The sequence below is a fragment of the Podarcis erhardii genome, assembly GCF_964252035.2.
Source record: "Podarcis erhardii genome assembly, chromosome: 14".
NCBI classification, from domain to species: Eukaryota; Metazoa; Chordata; class Lepidosauria; order Squamata; family Lacertidae; genus Podarcis; species Podarcis erhardii.
Window position 1 is genome coordinate 41,541,724 of NC_138503.1, and position 22,621 is coordinate 41,564,344.

Consider the following 22,621-nt stretch of genomic DNA (forward strand, 5'->3'; position numbering starts at 1 on the left):
AACATTTGTAGCATATTTTATATTGGCAACAAAAAATATTTTATATTAGCTAATATTGTATATTAACAACAAAAAATAAAAACCATAACATCTGTCAGGCCTTTGGTGTAGATAAGGAACTTGGCACAAAATAGGAGTCTGGCCTCAACTCACCCACTTTCTGCCTTAAGTCCATATCAGGGAAGGAGAATCTGCAGATATTTGTTGGACTCCAACTCCTGTCATCTCCCTAACCACAGGGCCATGCCAGTGTGGATGGTAGCTCCCATCAGCCCTAAAACTCCATCTGGAAGACCACAGGTTCTCTGTCTCTGGTCTAGACTGGCTGGCAGCAATCCTGGGGTTTTAGACAGCGGTCTGTTCCTAACCCATCAGTGGAGAGAATGGGAACAGGATCTGACCTGCATGCAAAGCATATCCCCTACCACAGAACTATGGCCCTCCCCATCAAAACTCTTGATGTAATTGTACACAAGGTAACATCAACAGTGTTTTTGGCAACGTTTCATCAATGCAACTGTGCAAATCAGTTATGTAGTGTAATGGTTCTAGGGGTTGCTCGTGCGTAAGCCGGTGCAAACACCTGGCTGGGTTGCCTGAGTGAACCTTTTCTGTCCGGACAGCCACTCACCCGTGGCTGTCTCAATCGCTGGCAGAATCCGTCAGTGGGCGTTTCTTAAACTTCTTCCAGCAAAGAAGCTCTTTGACGCCTAGTCTCCTCCTACTCTCTCTGCGTGAAAGCCTTCTGCGCAAGGAGGGCGTAGGCAGCGGAGGACCCCTACTCTCCCCGCTGGTCCCCGGCAAGGAGTCATGGGACCGCCTCGCCGCTTCCCCCATCTGCCCCCCTTCTCCACTGGTGCTACGCCGATTCTCTTCCCCAGAAGATGGGCTGCCTCTCCCAATCCCGGGACGCTCTCTGGAATCCCTCTGGATTTTGCTCTCTCCTTCCAGCACTGATGGCAGTTCCCTGACATGTAGAGAATGGAAATCAAATGAAAACTGGATGTTTGTCTCTACTACAACAAGGCTTGGGGATCATGGCCCACAGATGTTGCTGGACTCCAACTCCCATCACCTCTGACCTGAAAAAGCGTCTCCACTCCCATCGTTTGGCCCAGAAACTGAGATCCAGCTCCAAGGGCCTTCTGGTGGTTCCCTCACTGCAAGAAGTGGAGCTACAGGGAACCAGGCAGAGGGCCTTCTCAGTAGTGGCACCCACCCTGTGGAACGCCCTCCCGTCAGATGTCAAGGAGATGAGTACCTATATAACCTTTAGAAGACTGCTGAAGGTAGCCCTGTATTGGAAAGCCTTTTAATGTGTGGTGTCTTACTATGTTTTTACAGATGTTGGAAGCTGCCCTGAGTGGCTGGGACAACCCAATCAGATGGGTGGAGTACAAATAATAAAATTGTTGTTGTTGCTGGCTGGAACCAATGGAAGTTGATCATCACCTGAAGAGCTACAGCTTCCCCAATCTCATAAAAAAAAGGAGACAGAATGATTGAGGGTTCCTGACGCATCATGGTTCCACTTTAGAAAGAAGGGAAACTGCAAGTCCAACATTTCAGGTGAGGGGACAATCAGATGAAACTTTTAAAAGTAACTTTAATGGAGAGTACATTTTTTGAGTGAACCTCTTTGCCGACAAACAGCAGTACTGCAGGAAGGTTCTTCGTTTGCAGATGTTCAGCCAAAGCTACACTCTTCCCCATTCTTGATTCCTTAATACGTTCCTTCGGATTTTCCCTGCTGCCGTCTTGGGCAACTCCCGAACAAACTCAACCTGGGTAGGCAAAAAAGGAGAGTGCATCTCAGTTTTTTTGCAGCCTTGGACTAATTCATTACCAGAGCATCTCAGAGTTTGCAAAACAATTTAAAAACCAGTCAATTCCTCTTCACAATAGACACACTGAAATTAATGTCTAAATTAATCATGTTCACCAATTTCAACGAATCTACAACCCATTTTAATTTCCCTGTTAGGACCTGGGAAGATACTTGCCTTTCTAGGATACTTGTAAGGAGCAGTCACCTTTTTCACGTGATCCTGGAGCTCCTTGATTAATTTTTCTGGATCGTGCGATATAAAGGCAGAAGACAGGATGACAAAGGCTTTCACCACCTATGGGATGCCAATCATATATGCATTAACGACTCAGAAGAAAAAATAGGCATCAGTGTGACTGGGTGCTTGGGATAGGATATTGATCATTAGCCAAAATAAAATACTGCTGTGTGGAGTGCTCTAAGCTCCTGATCAGAGTTCCAGCTGGTGCCATTTTCAAGGTACTGAATTCCATTCTATCTCCCACTAAGCATGCTCAGTCCTCAACAGGTTTTCCCCACTTTGGATTTTCCCCCTAAATGTTTTTTATGCCTGCAAACCTTGGGGGTTTCTCTGAGCCTGTGAGCCCCTTGAGTATGAATGTTGCTGTTTTAGTAGCAGTCAGATCCTCACTTAAAGAATTAGAAGCACACATAGATTAATCCTTGAATGTTGGGTTAACCATAGGGATGAGCAAGCAGGGAGAGAAGAAGATTTAGGAACTCAAGAAAATTGGCAGGATCTCCAGGGGATATTTAGATCCCACTGTGATCCTGGTAACATCAAAAACTGGGCTTTGGGGATGCAACTGTTTTTTTCATTTTTCTTTTTGCAGCCAAATGAACCGAGGTGAGTTTGCCCACCAAGAACATTTTTATACCTCCCCTGCTCAGCATGTGTCTGAAATACAACACCATCTGTACCGCTGCGATGTACCAAGATTTATGACACGTTCCCCAAGCAAGCGCACTGCATGTGGCTTTCTGCTGCTGAGTATCATGTGTTGCAGAATGTCTTGGCTGCCTGACTCTCTGTTACCTCTCCTCTCACGGGATCTGGGCTGCTGACCACAGCCGATTCCACCACAGCTGGGTGCTCTATCAAGGCGCTCTCCACTTCAAATGGGCCGATACGATACCTAAGAGACAGAAGGAAGGGGAGGTCACTCCTGCGCCTTTTGTCGCTTAATAGCACAGGTCGAAGGGGGGAAGCCAACCGAACTGAACCTACCCGGCAGAATTAATCAGATCATCTGATCTTCCGACAAACCAGAAATAGCCTTCTTCATCTTTAATCCCTCTGTCTCCAGTGACATAAAAATCACCACGCTCGGTGGCTGCGGTTTTCTCAGGGTTATCCTGACAACAACCAAACATCGTTCAATACATTTTCACTGATGCCTGCCAGTCTGTCCCTTTTGGCAATGGTGTCCCAAGACAAAATAGCAAGGTGATTTGCTCTTGGTTTGATTACTGCCAAAAAAGTGCTGACTCCAGATCTCAGTGGGCCCTTGAACGAGAGGCTCTCTCTTCCTCCCTTCCCTAAGTGGGTCCTCCTTCCTCCTTCTCTTTGCTACCTCTGCAGCCTATTTGCTTATACTGTCCACCGGAGTCTAAACCAAACCACCACCCGAAGGGAAGAGGGCAAGAGGAGCAGAGGATGCTGCTCAAACTCCTTGCTCTTGTCATTACAGGAGAGGGCAGGTGAAGAAGCAGCAAGAGCAAGGCAGAGGAGGAGCAGAGCCAGCAGGAGGAAAAGAGTTGGCAGTGGGTCCCATGCTGGGATGTGGACCTTGCCAGCTGCCTGATAACACCCACCCTGACAACAGCCAAGTTTGCGGAACTACATGGCTGTGAGCATCAGGGGTAGGAACATAAGAAACTCCCTTATAGTAGGATTAGGTTATTGATCCACCTAGCCTAGTATTGTCTCCACTGATTGGCAGAAGCTCTCCAAGGTTTCTGACAAAGATTGTCACGGCTAAAATGGCCGCTGTTTCTTTACTGCTTAAAAAAGTTGGGTCAGCATGAGTCAGCGGTCAGCACCGGGTTGTATATATAGAGTGATAAATGTTAGTTTGTTGTTGGGTTGGTTGGTTGGTTGGTTAGTGAAAGCTGGTAGTGTTGAGGTGTGTACAGTTGGTCAGTCGCTTTTGCAGAAAGGCTTTTAAGTATAAAAGCAGAAAGTACTCTGCAACTATATTCTTGTGGACTCTTTTGTGCCGACAAGGGTCCGAGGACCAGGCTGAGGCAACGAAGGGAGGTCAGAACCCATTTTTTTGCTTTTCACAAACACTGACAGAGATCTCTTCCAGCCTTCCCTAGAGATACTGGGGATTGAACCTTAGATTAGCATGCAATTAGATCCATATCCAGCCTTAATACACTGCATGTTGTACTACCACTGGACCCTGTAACATAGCAAAAATCTAGATCTGGAGCTAAATCCAACTGATGTCCTCAGCTTGGTTGCAAAGTGAAGCTGTTCTATCTATCACCACGTTGTTGACATGCTAAAAATAATACTTACTAAGTACTGTGAGAAAAGGCAAAATGGTCGCTTTGGTTTGATTCTGATAGCAATGTCCCCTTCTACCCCGGGAGGCTGAATTTTGCCTTCATCATCCACAATCTGTAGAAGCAAAAGATTAAAAAACGCTTATATTGTTTCAGCCAACCAGTGTTGATTTAAAAGTCACACACATATCTCCACGAACAATGGTACACTTTACGGTTTGGCTCGGTTCTCAATGGCTCCCGTTAAGACCGATATCTCTGCTTGCTCCCAGGGTTCCATTATAGGCCAGTATATCAAGAAATGGGAAATGAATTAGAATATTTAGATTAGTGATGGTGGGAATACGTTCCCAGTGATTTCCATTAAGTTCTATGGAATACAATTTAAAAACCCATTCCCGCCCCACCAAATCAGAGTTTTGGAAGTAAGGAAAGAGACTGGAAGATACACTGGAAAATGTGGGACTTCCTTGAAGCAGTGTTGCCCAACCACCGCACAACAAAGTAGAATGAACACTCTGTAAACATCATTTAACCTCCCTGCAAACTCTGTACAAACAAATCAAGGTGAGTGCTCAATAAACAGGTTGCCCAGTCTTCAGACAGACACCAGTCTGGTAAGTTTATATTCGTCCTTGTACCTGGACATCATACGGTGGAGACGCCACTCCCATGGAGCCCGGTTTGATTTTCATCCCCTTAACATTCGTACAGATGGCTACCTGTAAGAGCAGAGAGAGAAAAAACAAAGCCAAATAACATTTGGGAGTTCTCACTAGTTTGGGAGGGTGATAAGCCCTCTCCATTGCTGCTTGAGCAGAAAATATTGCCTAGTCTCCAACTGCCCCCAAAATGTCAGGAGCGTCCTGAAAACCCTTAAGCCATCATGTCTTCTCACTTTGAGTCCTGAATTCCCAAATGCAAGCCTTTACTCCCCCAGCTGCTTCAAAACAAAGACAGATAGGAAATATAGATAGACACAGTTTTTTGTCTGGGAGCAAAAGGGCTACAGAAATGTATGTGGAAACCAGCCTCCTATACAGAGGCAATTTTTGTGTTTCCTACTCAGCCCACTGGCATGCAGCCCCCAGAAGTTTCCTCAGAAAAGGCTGGGCTGAAAAGGCCTTCCCCACACCACCCTTGATTTAAAAGATCTATCAACTGCATTGTAGTGAGTTTGCCAGATGCCCAGCCACGCCAGAAAGAAGATAAACATACTGTTTCTGTTTGTCCATAGCCTTCATAGATATCCACCCCTGTGTGGGTTTTCCATCGCTGCAACACCTCTGCGTTGAGCGGTTCCCCTCCTGTCACACAATGCTCCAAGCTTGGGAATTTGTAGCTTGATAAGAAATGGCGACAATTAGTAAACCCACAAGTGAGGCTTGCACCCATGGGTGCCTACAATAATTTTTCAGGGCAGGGGTAGGGGGCAGACAAAGTGAAACTGAAAGCGAGCATCAGGCTAATTAGAGAGAGAGAGAGAGAGAGAGAGAGAGAGAGAGAGAGAGAGAGAGAGAGAGAGGATGTTGCCTGTATGTTTTGTCTCAGGTTTTTTTTAAAAAATGAAAGGTAGGAACCTAGGGGTTATGATTCATCCAGGGTCAGCAACTGCCCGCCCCACCCATGGACACCCATGACTGCAACAAAATGTTGCAGCGGGAAGTGTTCCTGCTCACTCACCCATACTCTCCCCAAAACCTCCATGATTTAAAATAGAAACACAGCACTATCTGGAAAAAAACACTATTTATCCTACAGGAAGTTGATGAACATAGAGAGCTGCCTTAACAGAGCCAGCCCACTGGCCCATCTCACTCAGTATTGTTTTCACTGGCTGGCAACAGTTCTCCGGGGTTTCAGACAGGGGTGTCTACAAAGCCCTACTTGGAGATGCTGAGGATTGGGGCCTTCTGCATGCAAAGCAGATGCTCCACTTCTGACGTCTGACCCTCCTGACCCTTCTCCATATATGGACAGATGATGCTCTCTTAGCGGTGACACACATGCATTTTCACACGCATTTCCTAGATTGGGGACGGGGAATCCCATCAGCCCAAGAGACACAAAGCCTCCCGAGGGCAACAATCTGGAGGGCACCCATCAGCTCACACAGGACATTTCCCCTTGCATTCGCTATTCCAGTTAGCCCAGTGAAAAGTACCTGGCAAGATCCTGCTGCACCAACATACGGAATCCTGTAGGAGCTGTGCAGAACGTGGTGATTGGGTATCGGGCAAGAGTCTAGATAGAGACAATCAAGATCATCAAACCTTTTATTGGCATCACGTACAAACATCCATAGCAAATCAATACGGAATTACTGCCTTCCCAGTGACACAAAACATTTGTCAAATGAAAGAGGCAAAGCAGTCTAACATTACATCTCTAGGTCTCCAGGGAGATCAGACGTCTGCAATGTGTTTCAACGACAAAAAACCAGATAAAGGTATTTAGCCGCTAACTTGGTGAGCTCCTGATTATTCCCCAATAATAGAAAATGTATGACCTCTAACTCTGGTTTCCATTTGGGGATGCAGAGTTGATCTAGGAACTGCTGGCGGAGATCAACATATAGTTTACATTTAAGAACCACATGTGTAAGAGTTTCCACCTGATGGTCTTCACATGGGCAAATTCTTTCTCCTTCCGCCATTCCCAAGAATCTTCCCTATAGGAGGTTTGAAGGATTTGAATTAAAACCTGGCCAGCGAAAATGCCCTTCTTTCTTGAGGATTAAGCAAAAATTCAAGATAATTTTGGTTAATTTCATGTGAAATTTCATGTGAAAATTAAGAGGGGAACATGTTTTCTCTGCTGCTGCTGTTAGTTCCTGGCGTTCAATGTCCCACAACCTAGTTTTTATTATAGCCTTGGTAGATGGTGCGGACATTGATCACAAAAATTCCACTGACAGCCCAAGTTGCTGTACCTTATCTATGCAGGCCATAATGCATTTCTTTATAACAAGAGGTAATTCGCATATCCCCTCTGCCCTCAAGGTCTTCAACGCCAAAGTTATAGCTCAATTTCTCTACGGAATTCCAGTCTGGCTGCCAGGGTTTACCCAGCTGGTAGAATGTGTGCAGACAGCTTTCCTTCTTAAGATTTTTGCTGTCCCACATTGTGTACCCTATTCAGCCTTGTGTCTAGAGGGAGGTCAACACAAGGTAGAGCCCGTAGCCTGGGCGAGATTTCTTGCATGCTGGTTAAACATCTGCCTCACAACAGATAAAGATCCTCTCCTTAGACAAATTAGCTTCAATCACCAACATGTGCACTTTGAATTGGGCCCTGAAGACAAATGTGCAACCAGTTCAGCTGTTTTAAAACAGGATTTATATACAGTGGTACCTTGATTTAAGACCATAATCCATTCCGGAAGTTCGGTCTTAAAACAAAGCAGACTTAAAACAAGGCGTGCTTTCCCATAGAAAGTAATTGAAAATGGATTGATCCATTCTAGACAATGAAAAACACCCCCTAAAACAGCAATTTAACAGGAATTTTACTGTAATGAGACCATTGATCCATAAAATGAAGGCAATAATCAATGTATTGTACTATAAAATAAATACAGTGGTACCTCGGGTTAAGTACTTAATTCGTTCCGGAGGTCCGTTCTTAACCTGAAACTGTTCTTAACCTGAAGCACCACTTTAGCTAATGGGGCCTCCTGCTGCCGCCGCGCCACCGAAGCACAATTTCTGTTCTTATCCTGAAGCAAAGTTTTTAACCTGAAGCACTATTTCTGGGTTAGCGGAGTCTGTAACCTGAATCATATGTAACCAGAGGTACCACTGTATGATTGGGGGGGGTAACATAATGATAGTCATTGTTTGGATGGGGGGCTTTTATCCATTTCTGCAGTCACACAATCAACCAGTAGCTGAACTGGGTTCCACATAGTCACAAAAACAAGTCACAAAAACGAAGTCACAAGCCAGTCACAGGTCAGTCCCATAAAACGAAATCACAGTCAAAAAACTGAAAAAGCCACACAAACCAAACCACAAAAAAATAGCAAAAACAAAACCTCCAAATATCACTGTGTTGCATGGGTGCTCAGGACTCAACAGCTGGCAGACTCAACAGGAAGCCTCTGATTAGCAGCGAGGGACTCAATTAACAAACGAAACACCCTCAATGGGAACCAGACGATGAAAGTCGACCCCTAAAACAGCAGCAGGGCCCGACTTATGTCAAAAAAGGATTCACCCCGGAGCACTCATTTCCGGGTTGCAATTGGACTTAGTCCAAAACAGACTTATAATAGACTGGAATTTAGTCAAGGTACCACTGTACAAGCTCCAAGTAGAACGACAATCAGTAACCCGGTTGCTGCATTTAGGGTCAACTGAAGTTTCTGAACCATCGTCAAGGGCACTGCAATGCCCTGCATGCTTACGTTCAGTACGATGGCGGGTTCGAATTGTGGCAGGCGATGTACAAAGACGCACGACCCATTGAGCCACGGACCGAAAACACCACTCCAGGTCGTCTTAATCCATCCTGGGTCTGACGTATTCCAGAATATAGCCGAAGGAGACAAATCCATGCAGCGCCTATGTAAGTGGAAAAGGAGCAGAAGACAGGGAACCAGTTGCTGACTCGGGGATTCAGGATTCTGGGAAGCAGGTTACAGAATGACTCAGCAAAAGTGCTGTAAATCAGGCTCAGAAGGTGAGTCGGCTAAAAAGTGTAAAGTCCATACAGGTGGCGAACTGTAGAGGAGGGAGCCACCAACAATGGAAAACTGCCATTAAGCATTACAAAACACTCTATTTAATAATGTTGAGAAGATACCAATGTAGATCCTTTAAAAGCCAAATCGTATTCTTCCTCCATCCCTACTGACCAGCAGCCCAATCCTATTCCCCACCCCTGTCATTAGAGGATCCCCAAAGAAAGGCCCAATCCAGAATGCCGTGTATACCTGAAGGAGCGTCTCCACCCCCATCGTTCAGCCCAGACACTGAGATCCAGCTCCGAGGGCCTTCTGGTGCTTCCCTCCCTGCAGGTAGTGAAGCTACAGGGAACCAGGCACAGGGTCTTCTCGGTAGTGGCACCCACCCTGTGGAATGCCCTCCCACCCGATGCTAAGGAGATAAGTAACTATATGACTTTTAGAAGACATCTGAAGGCAGCCCTGTTTAGGGAAGTTTTTAATTTTTAATGCTGTACTGTTTTTAACATTTGATTGGGAGCCGCCCAGAGCGGCTGGGGAAACTCAGCCAGATGGGAGGGGTATAAATAATAAATTATTATTATTATTATGACTCATCCATTCCCTGCTTTTGCTACCATAGCACTTTGAAGCTTTACCTGGCGGCAGTTATCAATCCAATGCCGTGGCAGCAGTGGGAATGTTCCACCATTTTGGGAGCTCCTGTGGTTCCACTTGTAAAGTAAATGGCCATTGTGTCCTCACTCTTGGTCTTTGCGCAGCCATGGTCGGAAGACGCTGATCTTAAAAAGCAATCACATTGCATGGCATTGACAGGCAACACTTTCCCCTTCCTCAGCAGCCACACACACACACATCATGAGCAGAACCTAGCAGCTGGAATCCTGCACCCATTCGGTAACCCTTGGCAGAAATCCAGTGGGTCATTGGCCACATCCACACCCTACCATAGGCTGAAAACACTATGGTACTACTTTCAAATTATTATTATTATTATTATTATTAATAATAATAATAATAATAATATAAAATTTATGTACCACCTTTATCTTCCAAGGATCTCAAGGTGGTGTGCGTGGTTCTCCTCCTCTCCATTTCATCCTCACAACAATCTGTGAGGTAGGTTATGCTAAGAGACGGTAGTGTTAAGTTGTGGGTGAACATATCAGACAACACAGCGATTCTTCAAACAGCTCTTGTTTATTCACAGGCCAGGACAGAACTGAACTGAAGGGTTCAGTCAGCCTGCTTATATAGAGCTCCAGTACAACGTAACTGTAACAATTTTCTAAAACTATCCAATCACTGAACGTCACTTTCAATCCCTTATTTGCATAGCTATCTACGGTATCCCCCTGCTGGCCCAGGGTGAGAACTTCAGTACATAACAGGTAGCTAGCCCAAGGTCACCCTCTGAGCTTCATGGCTGAGTGGGGATTCGAACCCAGTGGCTGAATGCCTCCCCTCTCACCAACTCGGCAGGAGGAGAGCTCTGCTGCCAGCTCCTCTCTGCCTCTAGGGGTCAGGGAGACTAGTGGCAGAAAAGGCACGCCACCCCTTGGGGGATGCTGCCTGATGCAGCTGCCTCACCCAGTCTGATGGGTGGTCCAGCTCTGCTATTAAGTATATATCAAAAGTGAAAATGGATCCCATGTTGCAGCTTGGGAAGTCAGACCTGGGTATTAATCTGGACCAGCTGAAGACCACTGATCTAAATAATATCTCTACTGCTATCGATTCATGTCTGTTGCAATGCTTACTGGACGAGATCCCTGAAGTTCAGCCAGCCATCTCTGCTGCTGTCAGACACAAGAAGCTTGGTTTTCAGAAACCTGCATTCGGACAGGACCGAGTCCACTGCGGGGGCCAAGGCATCGCTGACCACAATGCATTTGGCTTTGGAAGCCTGGAGCCTGTAGGAGATGTCTTTGGCGGTTAACTGGGGCGTCCCTGGGATGAAAACAACACCTAGAAAAGAAGCAGAGAATGACATGAGCAGGAAACCCAGAAAGTCTCCATGCTTGGGAAGGCTGCACACACAGTGGTGTCTCATTCTAAGGTGGTGTAGTGGTTAGAGCAGCTATGGAGAACTTTGGGTCCTTCAGATGTTCTGTCAGCCCCAAGCAGTATGGTCAATGTCCAAGACTGGGGGGAGTTGTTGTTTTATTCATTTATATTTTATTAAATTTCAAAAATTTAATATACACTCCAATACATAATGAATTTTTGTTTTGTTTTATTGGCTTCCCACCCTGTTTTCCATGGTGTTCTTATTATTATTTCTCCCCTATGCTGCACCTTATCTCCTCTCTCTTATATCATAACAACAATACAATAATCTTTAATTCCTTCTGTTCCACATAGTTCAACTCCTGATCATGAATTTATCATACTATAATATTTATTTCCATAATCCGAAAGAGGCTTCCACTCTTCCACAAAGCAATCATCATTGGGTTCTCTTATTTTAGCTGTTAGGGGCTGATGGGAGTTGTAGTTCAGCGACACCTGAGGGCCCAAAGGTTCCCCATTCCTGGGCTAGACTGTTGGACTACCTCTGGAGAAACCAAGGTAAAAATTCCCAGTAATCTGTCAGACTTGCTAGATGACTCATTGGGCCAGTCACTATCTCTGAGCCTAACCTTCCTCACGTGTGGAGAAAATGGCGGGGGAACAATTTTTTTAGTCCCGACTTTCCTAGGCGGAAGAGGGGCAACTTAGACCCTGTAAAGCAGGTATGTGGGACCATTTTCAGCCAAAGGGTCACATTCCAGTCTGAGGGACACCTGACATTGGTGGGTGCGGCCTGTTGGGATACTGCCAGGGAGACAAAGGCCATCACTGCCTCCACGTCGACTCCGGACGTCCATCAACCTCCCGTAGATACAGTATCAGCAATTAGCGACACGAGCTCCAGAAAATAGCTTTCCACATTCCAGAACTGATGCACGCTCTATCGCAGAGTTCGCACAGCGAAAGATGCACTCAGGAGAGTATTATTTAGAAGTTTATTCAGCGTTGGTCAGAACAAAGAAAAACATGACTGCCTGCTTCGGTCTGCTCAGGCACAGAGAGAGAGAGACAACAGCTCTATCAAAACAGAAACATCTTGTGGACAGGAAATACGCAGACTCTGTGACTCACAAAGCCTGCTCCCTTTTAAGGTGGAACGGAAATATCCTAACACGGCCAAGGGCTTAAGTGGGAAGAGCAAAACCTGCAAACTCCACACATTCTCACACCCTTCTAGATTCTCTTTTCAGACAAGCAAGAGGCATCATGGGAGTTCAAGGACACATCCTGGGGTATGGCCAGGGAGAATTCCCAGAGCCAGATAGAGAGGCTTAGAGGGCCACGTTTGCCTCCCAAGCTTGAGGTTCCCCACCCCTGCAGTGAATAAATAAATAAAATACTGATCCGTTCTAAAAAATGCAGACCTCTGAAGCTAGCCAGGAAATGAAAGAAGGGAGCACATGGGTTTCATCGCTTCTGCAGCTCCTTCTCACTCCCACACAGTAATTTATTTTAAAACTGAAATCTTGATTTCGGTAATGCTTTTGACCAGGCACCCCCAAACTCGGCCCTCCAGATGTTTTGGGACTACAATTCCCATCATCCCTGACCACTGGTCCTGTTAGCTAGGGATGATGGGAGTTGTAGTTCCAAAACAGCTGGAGGGCCGAGTTTGGGGATGCCTGCTTTTGACAATGTTCCCCATGGTGTTTTTTCAAGGAAGTTGGTAAAATGTGGGGTTGAACAAATGTAAATTGTTAGGTGGATCTGTAGCTGGTTGTCTGACCAAATCCAAAGAGTACAATGTCATGGATTCTTTAGCTGAGAATCCTGCAATGCATTCCCTTTCCTGCCAATTTTCCCGCAAATTGTGTTGCTGTTTTTTTGTCAAGCTGTCAGTGGAGAATATTTGTCTACTGCTAAATCTTCTCACTGGGGAAAACAGCACTTTTTCTGGGGAGGGAGCCCCCTCTTTTCTCTCCTCGAATCTTGACTGACCTGTCCGAATACAAGCCACATTCATCAGCCACCATTCGGGAACCTTTGGAAGAACCACCATGACCCTGTCGCCCGTCTGTAAGCCGCAGGGATCGGCCAGCATGTTGGCAGCTTTCCGGGATAAGACTCCCAGCTCCTCAAAGCTCCACTTCACCTCTTTGCTCTGGTCATCCACCCACCAGAAGGCTGGGTTCGGAGGCCTCTTTCCATCCTAGCAGAGAAGACATTATTAACAACCTAATCCACAGAGCCATTTTATATGTATGAATCATATAGAAGTGTGGTCAGTTGTGGCCGATGGAGGACCTTGGGTGAGAGATAGGGAAATGTTGGGTCTCTCGGACTTGGAGGAGAAAGGAAATATCCCAGGTCAGCGCTGGGAGGAGCAGGAGCTACTGTTCTCTGTGAGTGGTAAGGGCCGAGAATTACCGTATTTTTTGCTCTATAAGACTCACTTTTTCCCTCCTAAAAAGTAAGGGGAAATGTGTGTGTGTCTTATGGAGCAAATGCAGGCTGCGCAGCTATCCCAGAAGCAGTGATCCCTCTTGCTGTTCTGGCTTCTGAGATTCAGAATATTTTTTTTCTTGTCTTCCTCCTCCAAAAACTACCGTATTTTTCGCCCTATAGGACGCACCGTCCCATAAGGCGCACCTAGTTTTTTTGGGGGGAAATAAAGGGAAAAAAATTATTTCCCCCCCAGGCTTGGGGGTGGGGCAGGGGAGGCCCGCCCGAGCTTCCCCCGACCCCAGCCCCCAAACAGGCAGCTCTCTGAAAGCTGTGGGAGCCCAGCGCTGGCTCCCGCTGCTTGCAGAGAGGTCCGCGAAGCCTGGATGCGCTGAGCTCAGCGCACGCAGGCTTCAGCACGCAGGCAACTCTTCGCAAGCAGCAGGAGCGCTCCCGCTGCTTGCGGAGAGGCCCGCGAAGCCTGGAGAGCGAGAGGGGTCGATGCACACCGACCCCTCTCGCTCTCCAGGCTTCACCGAAAGCCTGCATTCGCCCCATAGGACACACACACATTTCCCCTTCATTTTTGGAGGGGAAAAAGTGCGTCCTATAGGGCGAAAAATACGGTAGGTGCGTCTTGTGGTCTGGTGCGTCTTATAGAGCGAAAAATATGGTACTTTTAAGAGAGGACTCCATATTTTACTTATTTGATTTGTATTTTCTGTAGTTGTAATCTTACTGTATTATGGGGAATTCTTCATTTAAAATATTTTTTTAAAATAGGCAAAGAAAAAGGAAAGCGGCGGTGTGTGTCTGTATGTATGTGATATCTAGTGCCAGGATCTTGCTTCTGTTCTGCTGTTTCCAAAGTATTTTTTTACTAATTTTCAAGGATGTTCAACAAAATATAACTAGACAGCTAAAGATAAGCAATGAACATCAGCAGGCATCAACACTCCTGTCAATCTTGCCAGCAGTCAGGTAAGTATTAATTTTATTATTAATAATAACAATGTAATCATCATCATTATTGAAGTAAATCATTTATTACTCTCCCTTGAACCTAAGGTCCTAGGATGGGTTATAGCATTAAAAGCAACATTTAAAACAACTTCATGTCAGGTAGCTGAAAAAAGGAACCATTTTTCTCTATTCCTGTCAGCGCCATTACTTTGTGGGTTATTTCCTCAGCTGCAGCCAAACTCCATATATTTTTATGTCACAGGCCTACATCATAGGAACGCAAGATGCCTTAGAAAGAGCCAGTCCATTGGTACATCTATTCTGTTTTTTTCTACACTGACCTGCAGGAGCTGTCCAGGTTTTCAGGCACAGGACCCTCCCAGCCCTAACTGGAGATGCCGGGAATCGAACGCAGGACTTTCTGTGTGCATATGTTATATCACTGAGCTAGAGCCGTTCGCTTAAGTGGCCTTCCCCCTCCTATGTGTGAGAGAAGGAACACAGGAAGCAGCCTCAGGCTGAGTCAGACCATTGGTCCATCTGTCTCAATATTGTGCCGCAGCGACTGTCAGAAGCTCTTCCGGGATTCAGATGGAGGTCTCTCTGAACCTGAGGCCTTCTGCATGCAATGCTTAATCACTGAGCTACAGCTGAAGTCAGCAGAGGGAACAAATGGCGATTAAAGGCAAGGTGCTTCAACCAGTGTTGAAGCAATGATTCTTCAACATCAGCTTCGTTGGACTGGTCATGTTGTGCGGATGCCTGACGATCGTCTTCCAAACCAACTACTTTATTCTGAACTTAAAAATGGAAAGTGTAATGCTGGTGGTCAACAAAAGAGATTTAAAGACATCACTGAACTGCATTATTCTATGCTGTGGTGTAGGCAAATAAGGGAGGATGGGATGTTGTTAACCCTTCAGTGACAATACACTTGGGACACGTTTCTGGCAGGGAAGCTTCAAAGTAGCAGTGGTCTGTCTAGTTTATGTCAATGAGTGCAAATCTTAAAAAATGTAGTATAAAAACAGACAACTGGGAAACACTGGCCTGCGAGCGCTCCAATTGGAGAACAGCCTTTACCAAAGGTGCCATGGGCTTTGAAGACATTCGAACTCAGGATGCAAGGGAGAAATGTGCTAAGAGGAAGGCACGCTTGGCAAATCTACACCGTGATCAACTCCAGCCCAGAAACCAATGTCCCCACTGTGGAAGGACGTGTGGATCCAGAATTGGCCTCCACAGTCACTTACGGACTCATTGTTAAAACCGTGTTTATGGAAGGCAATCTTCCTCAGCTACAAGGGATCGCAGAAGAAGAAGAAGAAGAAGAAGAAGAAGAAGAAGAAGAAGAAGAAGAAGAAGAAGAAGGCGGCATTGTGGAAGAGGATGCTCCTGACACAAGAATCAGGCGGTCTTGGAGGGTTGAATCCAAGACTTCCCTGCATCTTTCAGTTTGGGGAACACATCGCTGAACGAAGCCTCTATGCTTCATTTTCAACTATGTTGCAAAAAAATATTTTGTATATTATTGATGTTTCAAATGGCTCCTGTGAAATATGCTACTATGTGGAATTCTTAGTAACTTTTCCTCTTTAAATGAGAATATCTTAAGACTTTGAAGGCATCCTGATATTTATGAATAAAATAAACCCTTTTAAAAAATATTACTAATCAAAATATTTTCCCTCCAGGGAATGTGAATGAAACAACCCATATACACACACACACACACACACACACACACACACACACACACACACATATATATACACACTTTTTAAAAAATTATTCAGTTGCATTGTTTTTCTTTATTCTTGTGCATTATTGAAGTATTTCTTCTTGATGCAAGCGTTAATCTGTTTTTAGTAGTCTACTGCTATTTAAAAATTTCAAAATTTCAAAAATCTCAAGTTATTGTTGTTCATTTTTATTGATAATTTGTTTGATCTGTTTTATACACCGCTTTGGGGATTGTTGTTGTGGTGCTGGTGGTGGTAGTTGTTACAATCAAGAGGTGTATAAACTTTGTGAAGAATATAAATGTTACTATTGTTTAATTTTTATTTTAAAAAATAAGTTTCAGGTTCCTCTGTGCTCCAGGGAGACCAAGTGCACTACAGTACTATTAATATTTGGTTTTCCTACCTGTCCCCCCCACAAACAGCCAAACCCCTACCTTTTCCTCTTGGGTCCACCTGTCCAGTACATCCCTGGCAAAATTAAAATACTCAGGCACATCCAGTTCACCATGGTTTATAGCTTCGTAATGCGAGATGATTGGAGAGGCCAGGTGTCTCTTGGCTTGGCGAAAGAGAGTGCAGGGAGGCTGCCGCAGGCTCCAGAAGCATCGAAGCAAGGTCTTCATGGCAACTTGAGGGCATCAACCAGCTTGGTCTCTCTGCAGTGAGAGCAGAAAAACCCTGAAGACTCTGTAAGCCTCAAAGCAGTCAATATAGCAGCAGAGCCACAACCTTATGGATCCCAAATGCAGGAAACCAACTTATATTGAGTCCATCTAGCTCAGTGTTGTCTACACAGACTGGCAGCAGCTCTCAAGGGATGTTCTCAGCCCTATGTGGAGATGTCAAGGATTGAACGAGGGGCGTTCTGCACTCAAAGCAGATGCTCTACTCCTGAGCTTCCCAAACCTATCAGCTCATCTCCCAAACTCCACCCTGCAAAATGGATGAGTGATGTTTGTGCAGGATGCTCTGTTTTCACATGCTGCAGATGTCTCATTATATGTACAAAGAAGAGAGAAGGGGCTGACTCCCGATTTTCTGAGGGTCCTTGGCTAACAAAGTAAAGGTAAAGGGACCCCTGACCATTAGGTCCAGTCATGACCGACTCTGGGGTTGTGTGTTCATCTCGCTCTATAGGCCAAGGGAGCTGGCGTTTGTCCGCAGACAGCTTCCGGGACATGTGGCCAGCATGACTAAGCCACTTCTGGCGAACCAGAGCAGCACACGGAAACGCCGTTTACCTTCCTGCCGGAGCGATACCTATTTATCTACTTGCACTTTGACATGCTTTCGAACTGCTAGGTTGGCAGGAGCTGGGACCGAGCAATGGGAGCTCACCCCGTCGCGGGGATTCGAACCGCCGACCTCCTGATCGGTAAGTCCTAGGCTCTGTGGTCTAACCCACAGCGCCACCCGCGTCCCATGGCTAACAAAGTATACAAGGCTCAATAAACAGCTAAATAAAAGGCTAAATAAACAGAAGGAAGAGAGAGAGTCAGAGAGAGTTTCACAATATCGCTGTGCAACACGTGGGAAACACTTTTATGTAAGCAAAGTAAGAAACACGATATTGAGCAGGGGCAGGGGATGGAGTGAAGCCAAGCCGTCCAGATTACCTGACTGAAATCTCTCAAACAATCGTGGTGCAATCACATTGGAGCAGAGCAGACCCCACCCTCTCCACCAAGCCCCCCCTGCCCAAAGAATCACAGAATTGTAGACATGGAAGGGAATGCCAAGGGTCATGTTGTTCAACCCCCTGCAATGAAGAAAGCCCAGCTAACGAATCCCCGACAGATGGTCATCCAATCTCTGCTTGAATACCTCCAATGATCAAGAGTCCACCTTTTAAAGATGCTTGCAATGGTGTCCACTGGTCATCCTAATCCGAGTAGAGCCACTGAAATCAATGGGCATGGCTAGTCCAATGGGACCGCTTTTGATAAAACTTAGCTGGAAGCAACCCTTTGCAGCTCAGCTTCCATCACGACACACAGCAGGGATTTCCAGGCAACCGGTTCATTGCACTTAGGGGGCACAAAACGAGTGCATTGCAGCAGGTTGGACTAGATGGCCCTCAGGGTCCCTTCCAACTCCACAGTTCCATGATTGTAAGTGTTCTCTCGCACTTTCCAAGAGCACTTCCTCATCACTTCCCTTCCTGCAAAACTTTGGAAGAGCCTCCTGCCCGGGCATAGGCAAACTCGGCCCTCCAGATGTTTTGGGACTACAACTCCCATCATCCCTAGCTAACAGGACCAGTGGTCAGGGACAATGGGAGTTGTAGTCCCAAAACATCTGGAGGACCGAATTTACCTATGCCTGCTCCTGCCTGACAGAAACCCTGGAGAGCTGCTGCCAATCGGTGTAGACAACACTCGGCTAGATGGACCATTGGTCTGCTTTGAGATAAAACAGCTTCGATGTTCTACAGTCCTCTGTGGATCTGCGTGCTCTGTGTGGACAGAGACAAGCTTTCCTCCTTTCCCCATCCCACTAGACCCCCGTAAACGCGGGTGACGCCGTGGGTTAAACCACAGAGCCTAGGACTTGCCGATCAGAAGGTCGGCGGTTCAAATCCCCACGACGGGGTGAGCTCCCGTTGTTTAGTCCCAGCTCCTGCCAACCTAGCACTTCGAAAGCACGTCAAAGTGCAAGTAGATAAATAGGTACCCCTCCAGCGGGAAGGTAAACGGCGTTTCCGTACGCTGCTCTGATTCGCCAGAAGCGGCTTAGTCATGCTAGCCACATGACCCGGAAGCTGTACGAAGGCTCCCTCGGCCAGTAAAGCAAGATGAGCACCGCAAACCCAGAGTCAGCCACGACTGGACCTAATGGTTAGGGGTCCCTTTACCTTTACCTTTACCTAGACCCCCGTGAGCATCCAAGGATGCTGAATTTTGGAAGATTTGGTGCAGACGTCTGCGAGAACAGCATGCTGGATGGGCCACTGGCCTGATCCTGCATCTTCTTATGCCCTTTGATTGCTGTATTGGCAGGCATGCGACTGAATCCCACCGTGAAGCAGTCCAGAGTTCACTGACCTTGGCTTTTTCCTCGGGGGACTCCGCGCAGTGCCAGGGAGGCGGCCGAGGAAACTCCACCGGACCAGTCCGTCCTCCTCTGCAACAAGTGCCTGGGTGGGCCAGCCTCTTCCCCCAAGGCAGGCAGGGACGGCCCCTTCCTCTTGGCGCGGGGCGAGTGGCGCCGTCGAGGGATCGAGATCAGCCAAGTTGCCTCCGCCAAGTCCGTCCAACAAACTGTAGGCAACGGCGTAAGTGTCTCCCCTCCCTGCTCCTCCTCCTCTCGCCCTGGGCGGTGTTGCTGCTGCTGCTGCTGCTCGCTGAACTTCGCGGAGGCCGAGATCGGGGTGATCGAACAGCTTCCGACGTGGCGGGGCTGCTTTCTCGCTTTCGCTTTCTTTGTCCCAACTTTCTCTCGTCCAAGCGCTTCGGCCCCAGAGCGCGCAGGCTTTCGCTCGCTCGCTGCTGCCACACTTCGGGCAGATTGCTCGTTGAAAAAAAGGCAAACACAGTTGATGTCGAATAGATTCTTTTTAAGGGGTTTCTTAACCGACCTTCAACTATGAGGTCCCAGGGCAGGTCACAACAACCACCATTATTAGTAGTAATTAAATAATAATCAATAATTAGTTTATTAATTATTAATAATTAAATAATAATTAATTAGTAATTGGGCTATGTGATCCTCGTAGTCCCTTCCAACTCTACAATTCTGTGATTCTGTGAATATTCCATGTTAAAACAAACCCAAATAAAACCATTGCAGTTATACAGGTGTTTCCAAATGGGACGGAATGGTATGTTGTTCAAACCTAATTTCTTTTATTAAGTCCCTTAAGGCTAGGCAAACTGGTTTCCCCAGAATAAATCCTAGCATTAACCTGGAACAATATGCTTTTCTTTGCAGTTTGCATCCTCCCTGCTTAAAGTCCGTTTCTGGATTTTGTAATCTTTAAAAAGCATAGTTCCGAGAGAAGACATCCCAAGGAACATTGGGGTCTAAATAGCGGGTTGGCCCAGCTGTGTTGTTGTTGTTGTTGTTGTTGTTGTTGCAGTGGTGGTGGTGGTGGTGGTTGTCCCACTCTTCTGTCAAACAAAAGCTCCCACAGAGGCTTAAAAGATCAGTGAAAAAAGACAGTCCCTTCCCTCAGGCTCACAACACAAAAGGAAAAAGGGACTGGGAGGGAGAAGGGAGAAAGAACAAGCTCAGGCATGAATTCTTAGTAACAAACTCTTGCAGGTAACAGCAGGAATAGAGAGAAGCCGAAACGTTGCTAATTTTTCAGAAGATGCCATGGAGAGACCTTGCCATTTCATCGAAATCCCTCTCTCTCAGCCTGATGGAATAGCTGCTATAGATTCAAGTTCAAGGAGGGAGATCTCTAAATCAAGTAGTTGTTTCTGGAGGGTTTTACTCATGAGTAGACCAGCTGGCTGGGGGTGTTTCGGCCTGCTGTTCGATATGAGAGAGAGATATAGTGGACAAAATGCACTACTACCCTGTTCAGTTTTTACCCTTGTGGAAAAGTGTAACTAATTTTAAAAGTTTTTGAGCAGCCTGCTAACTGTTGTGTTCCTTCCGCAAGCACTGTTGCATTTGACCTGGATTAACCCTGGCCATGTGAGGACAAGGCAAGGAAGGAAAAGAAGAACTTTGAGTGGGTTATTTATAAGTGACTTTAGAGTAATTTAACTATCAATCCTTCTTTGTGAGGAACTCAGAATTATAGCTCTGTGAGGGGAATAGGGGTCTTCTAACAACACTCAACACCTTTAACCAGTGCTTTTTCTGGAGGGACACAGGGATACGCATACCCCTCAACATTTTGTGAGTCTTTGTACTTTTGTCCATTTACTGTATTTATTTTCCCAATTTGAAGTACATTGGTACCTCAGGTTACATACGCTTCAGGTTACAGACTCCGCTAACCCAGAAATAGTGCTTCAGGTTAAGAACTTTGCTTCAGGGTGAGAACAGAAATTGTGCTCCGGCAGCGCAGCAGCAGCAGGAGGCCCCATTAGCTAAAGTGGTGCTTCAGGTTAAGAACAGTTTCAGGTTAAGAACGGAATTCCAGAACGAATTAAGTACTTAACCCAAGGTACCACTGTACAGTCATACCTTTTGTTACATTCGGTTCAGGTTACGTTCTTTCAGGATACATCCTGCGGTGACCCGGAAGTAATGGAACAGGTTAGTTCCGGGTTTCGCCGCTCGCGCATGCGCAGACGCTCAAAATGACGTCATGCGCATGCCAGAAGTGGTGAATCGTGACCCGCACAGACGCAGGTTGTGTTCTGCTCATGTTGCGAATGGGGCTCCGGAATGAATATCGTTCGCAACCAGAGGTACCACTGTATAAAATTGTGATTTTCTTGAGTCAAAATGACAGTACCCCTAAAATTTTTTTTAAAAAAGCATTGCCTTTAACAAACCACAGCTTCCAGGGTTTTGGGGGGGAAGCCATGACTTGTTTAAAGTGGTAACATATCACTTAAAATGTATGCAGTGAATGTGGAAGAAGATGATGATAACTACCCTACTACTCCTTTCTGTTTCTTCCCCTTTGCCAACGTTGAACAGATGTGCATTGATAAAAGGCACACCCCCCTCAAAGACCATATTTGTAACTATGATTATATCAGGATTTATTTGGGTGATTATGTGACCAATGGCCAGCAACACATGTGAGCATCTAGAAGACAAGTCAATCTTTATCTATCTTTCACTCTTCTCTTTCACATATTGTGAGATTATTTTCTCAAGGCGTGTTTACAAATACCCCAGAAGAAAACGCCATAAATAACCCAGAATTTAAATAGGAGGGAAAACCTGGTAGGGTTTGAGAAACAAAAACTTGGTTTCCATTCCTTTGTTTTAGCCCATTCTTCCTTGAAGTAGCTCAGGATAGCAAGCATGAGCCCCACCCTCCCGGGACAAAATGGTCCCGTGTGGTAAATTTGGTTCAGAGATAATCTGAAGGTTTACATCAGGGCAATTGTATGAACAAACACATCATTGTAACTTTTCCTGTAGTGTTTTATAAATGTGGCTTTTGTAGCCTCCGGTTCTGGAATTCGTTGTAGACATTCTTCCAGTTTAAACCAAAACTCAGACGTGGGATGGAGGGCAGAACAAATCATTGGAACAGTAGAGAAAGGAACAAGAAAGGTTCACTTGCCCCATGACCAGTGTCCCCCCATCATCCACAGCCAGCTTAGCCCAGAGGTCAAGGATGATAGGAGTTGTAGTCCACCCACATCTGGGGACCCAAGGTTGAAGAATACTGCACTAGAGCCCACTGACACTTCAGAGGTATAATGCAATGGAGCAGCCTTGTACATGTTTTGGACTTCAGCTCCCATCAGCCTCAGCCAACATGGTCAATAGTCAGGTGAAGAGGTGCAG

General features: G+C 46.1%; 2 protein-coding genes across 4 annotated transcripts in view; one reads left to right on the top strand and one right to left on the bottom strand.

Moving 5' to 3' along the window:
- On the bottom strand, nucleotides 1-19,377 carry LOC309329168 (acyl-coenzyme A synthetase ACSM5, mitochondrial-like). Its single transcript, XM_081839794.1, has 14 exons — nucleotides 19,237-19,377; nucleotides 16,627-16,848; nucleotides 13,041-13,251; nucleotides 10,790-10,997; nucleotides 9,668-9,811; nucleotides 8,751-8,907; nucleotides 6,507-6,586; nucleotides 5,561-5,684; nucleotides 4,984-5,064; nucleotides 4,356-4,457; nucleotides 3,057-3,184; nucleotides 2,865-2,964; nucleotides 2,004-2,123; nucleotides 1-1,784 (listed from the first exon to the last, which is right to left on the bottom strand). Exons 2-14 carry the CDS (start codon nucleotides 16,813-16,815, stop codon nucleotides 1,698-1,700), a joined length of 1,731 nt encoding a protein of 576 aa, XP_081695920.1. The 5' UTR covers nucleotides 16,816-16,848; nucleotides 19,237-19,377; the 3' UTR covers nucleotides 1-1,697.
- The window catches only part of LOC309329160 (acyl-coenzyme A synthetase ACSM3, mitochondrial-like), a 19,847-nt gene continuing 16,582 nt past the window's right edge, over nucleotides 19,357-22,621 (top strand). Inside the window, exon 1 of one of the 3 annotated variants that reach the window (XM_081839781.1) lies at nucleotides 19,357-19,466. The gene's annotated coding sequence lies outside the window, so the exon portion shown is untranslated. Of the gene's footprint in view, nucleotides 19,563-22,621 lie in introns of all 3 variants that reach the window. The other 2 variants (XM_081839779.1, XM_081839780.1) reach the window with 2 other exon arrangements.

Coding starts and splice junctions, on each gene's coding strand:
- LOC309329168 (XM_081839794.1), bottom strand. CDS start 16,815: ATGAAGACCTTGCTTCGATGCTTCTGGAGCCTGCGGCAGCCTCCCTGC. Junction 10,998..13,040: donor TGTGGCTTGTATTCGGACAG/GTCAGTCAAGAT, acceptor CTTCTTTTCTAG/GTGTTGTTTTCATCCCAGGG. Junction 4,458..4,983: donor CTCCACCGTATGATGTCCAG/GTACAAGGACGA, acceptor TTGCTTCTACAG/ATTGTGGATGATGAAGGCAA.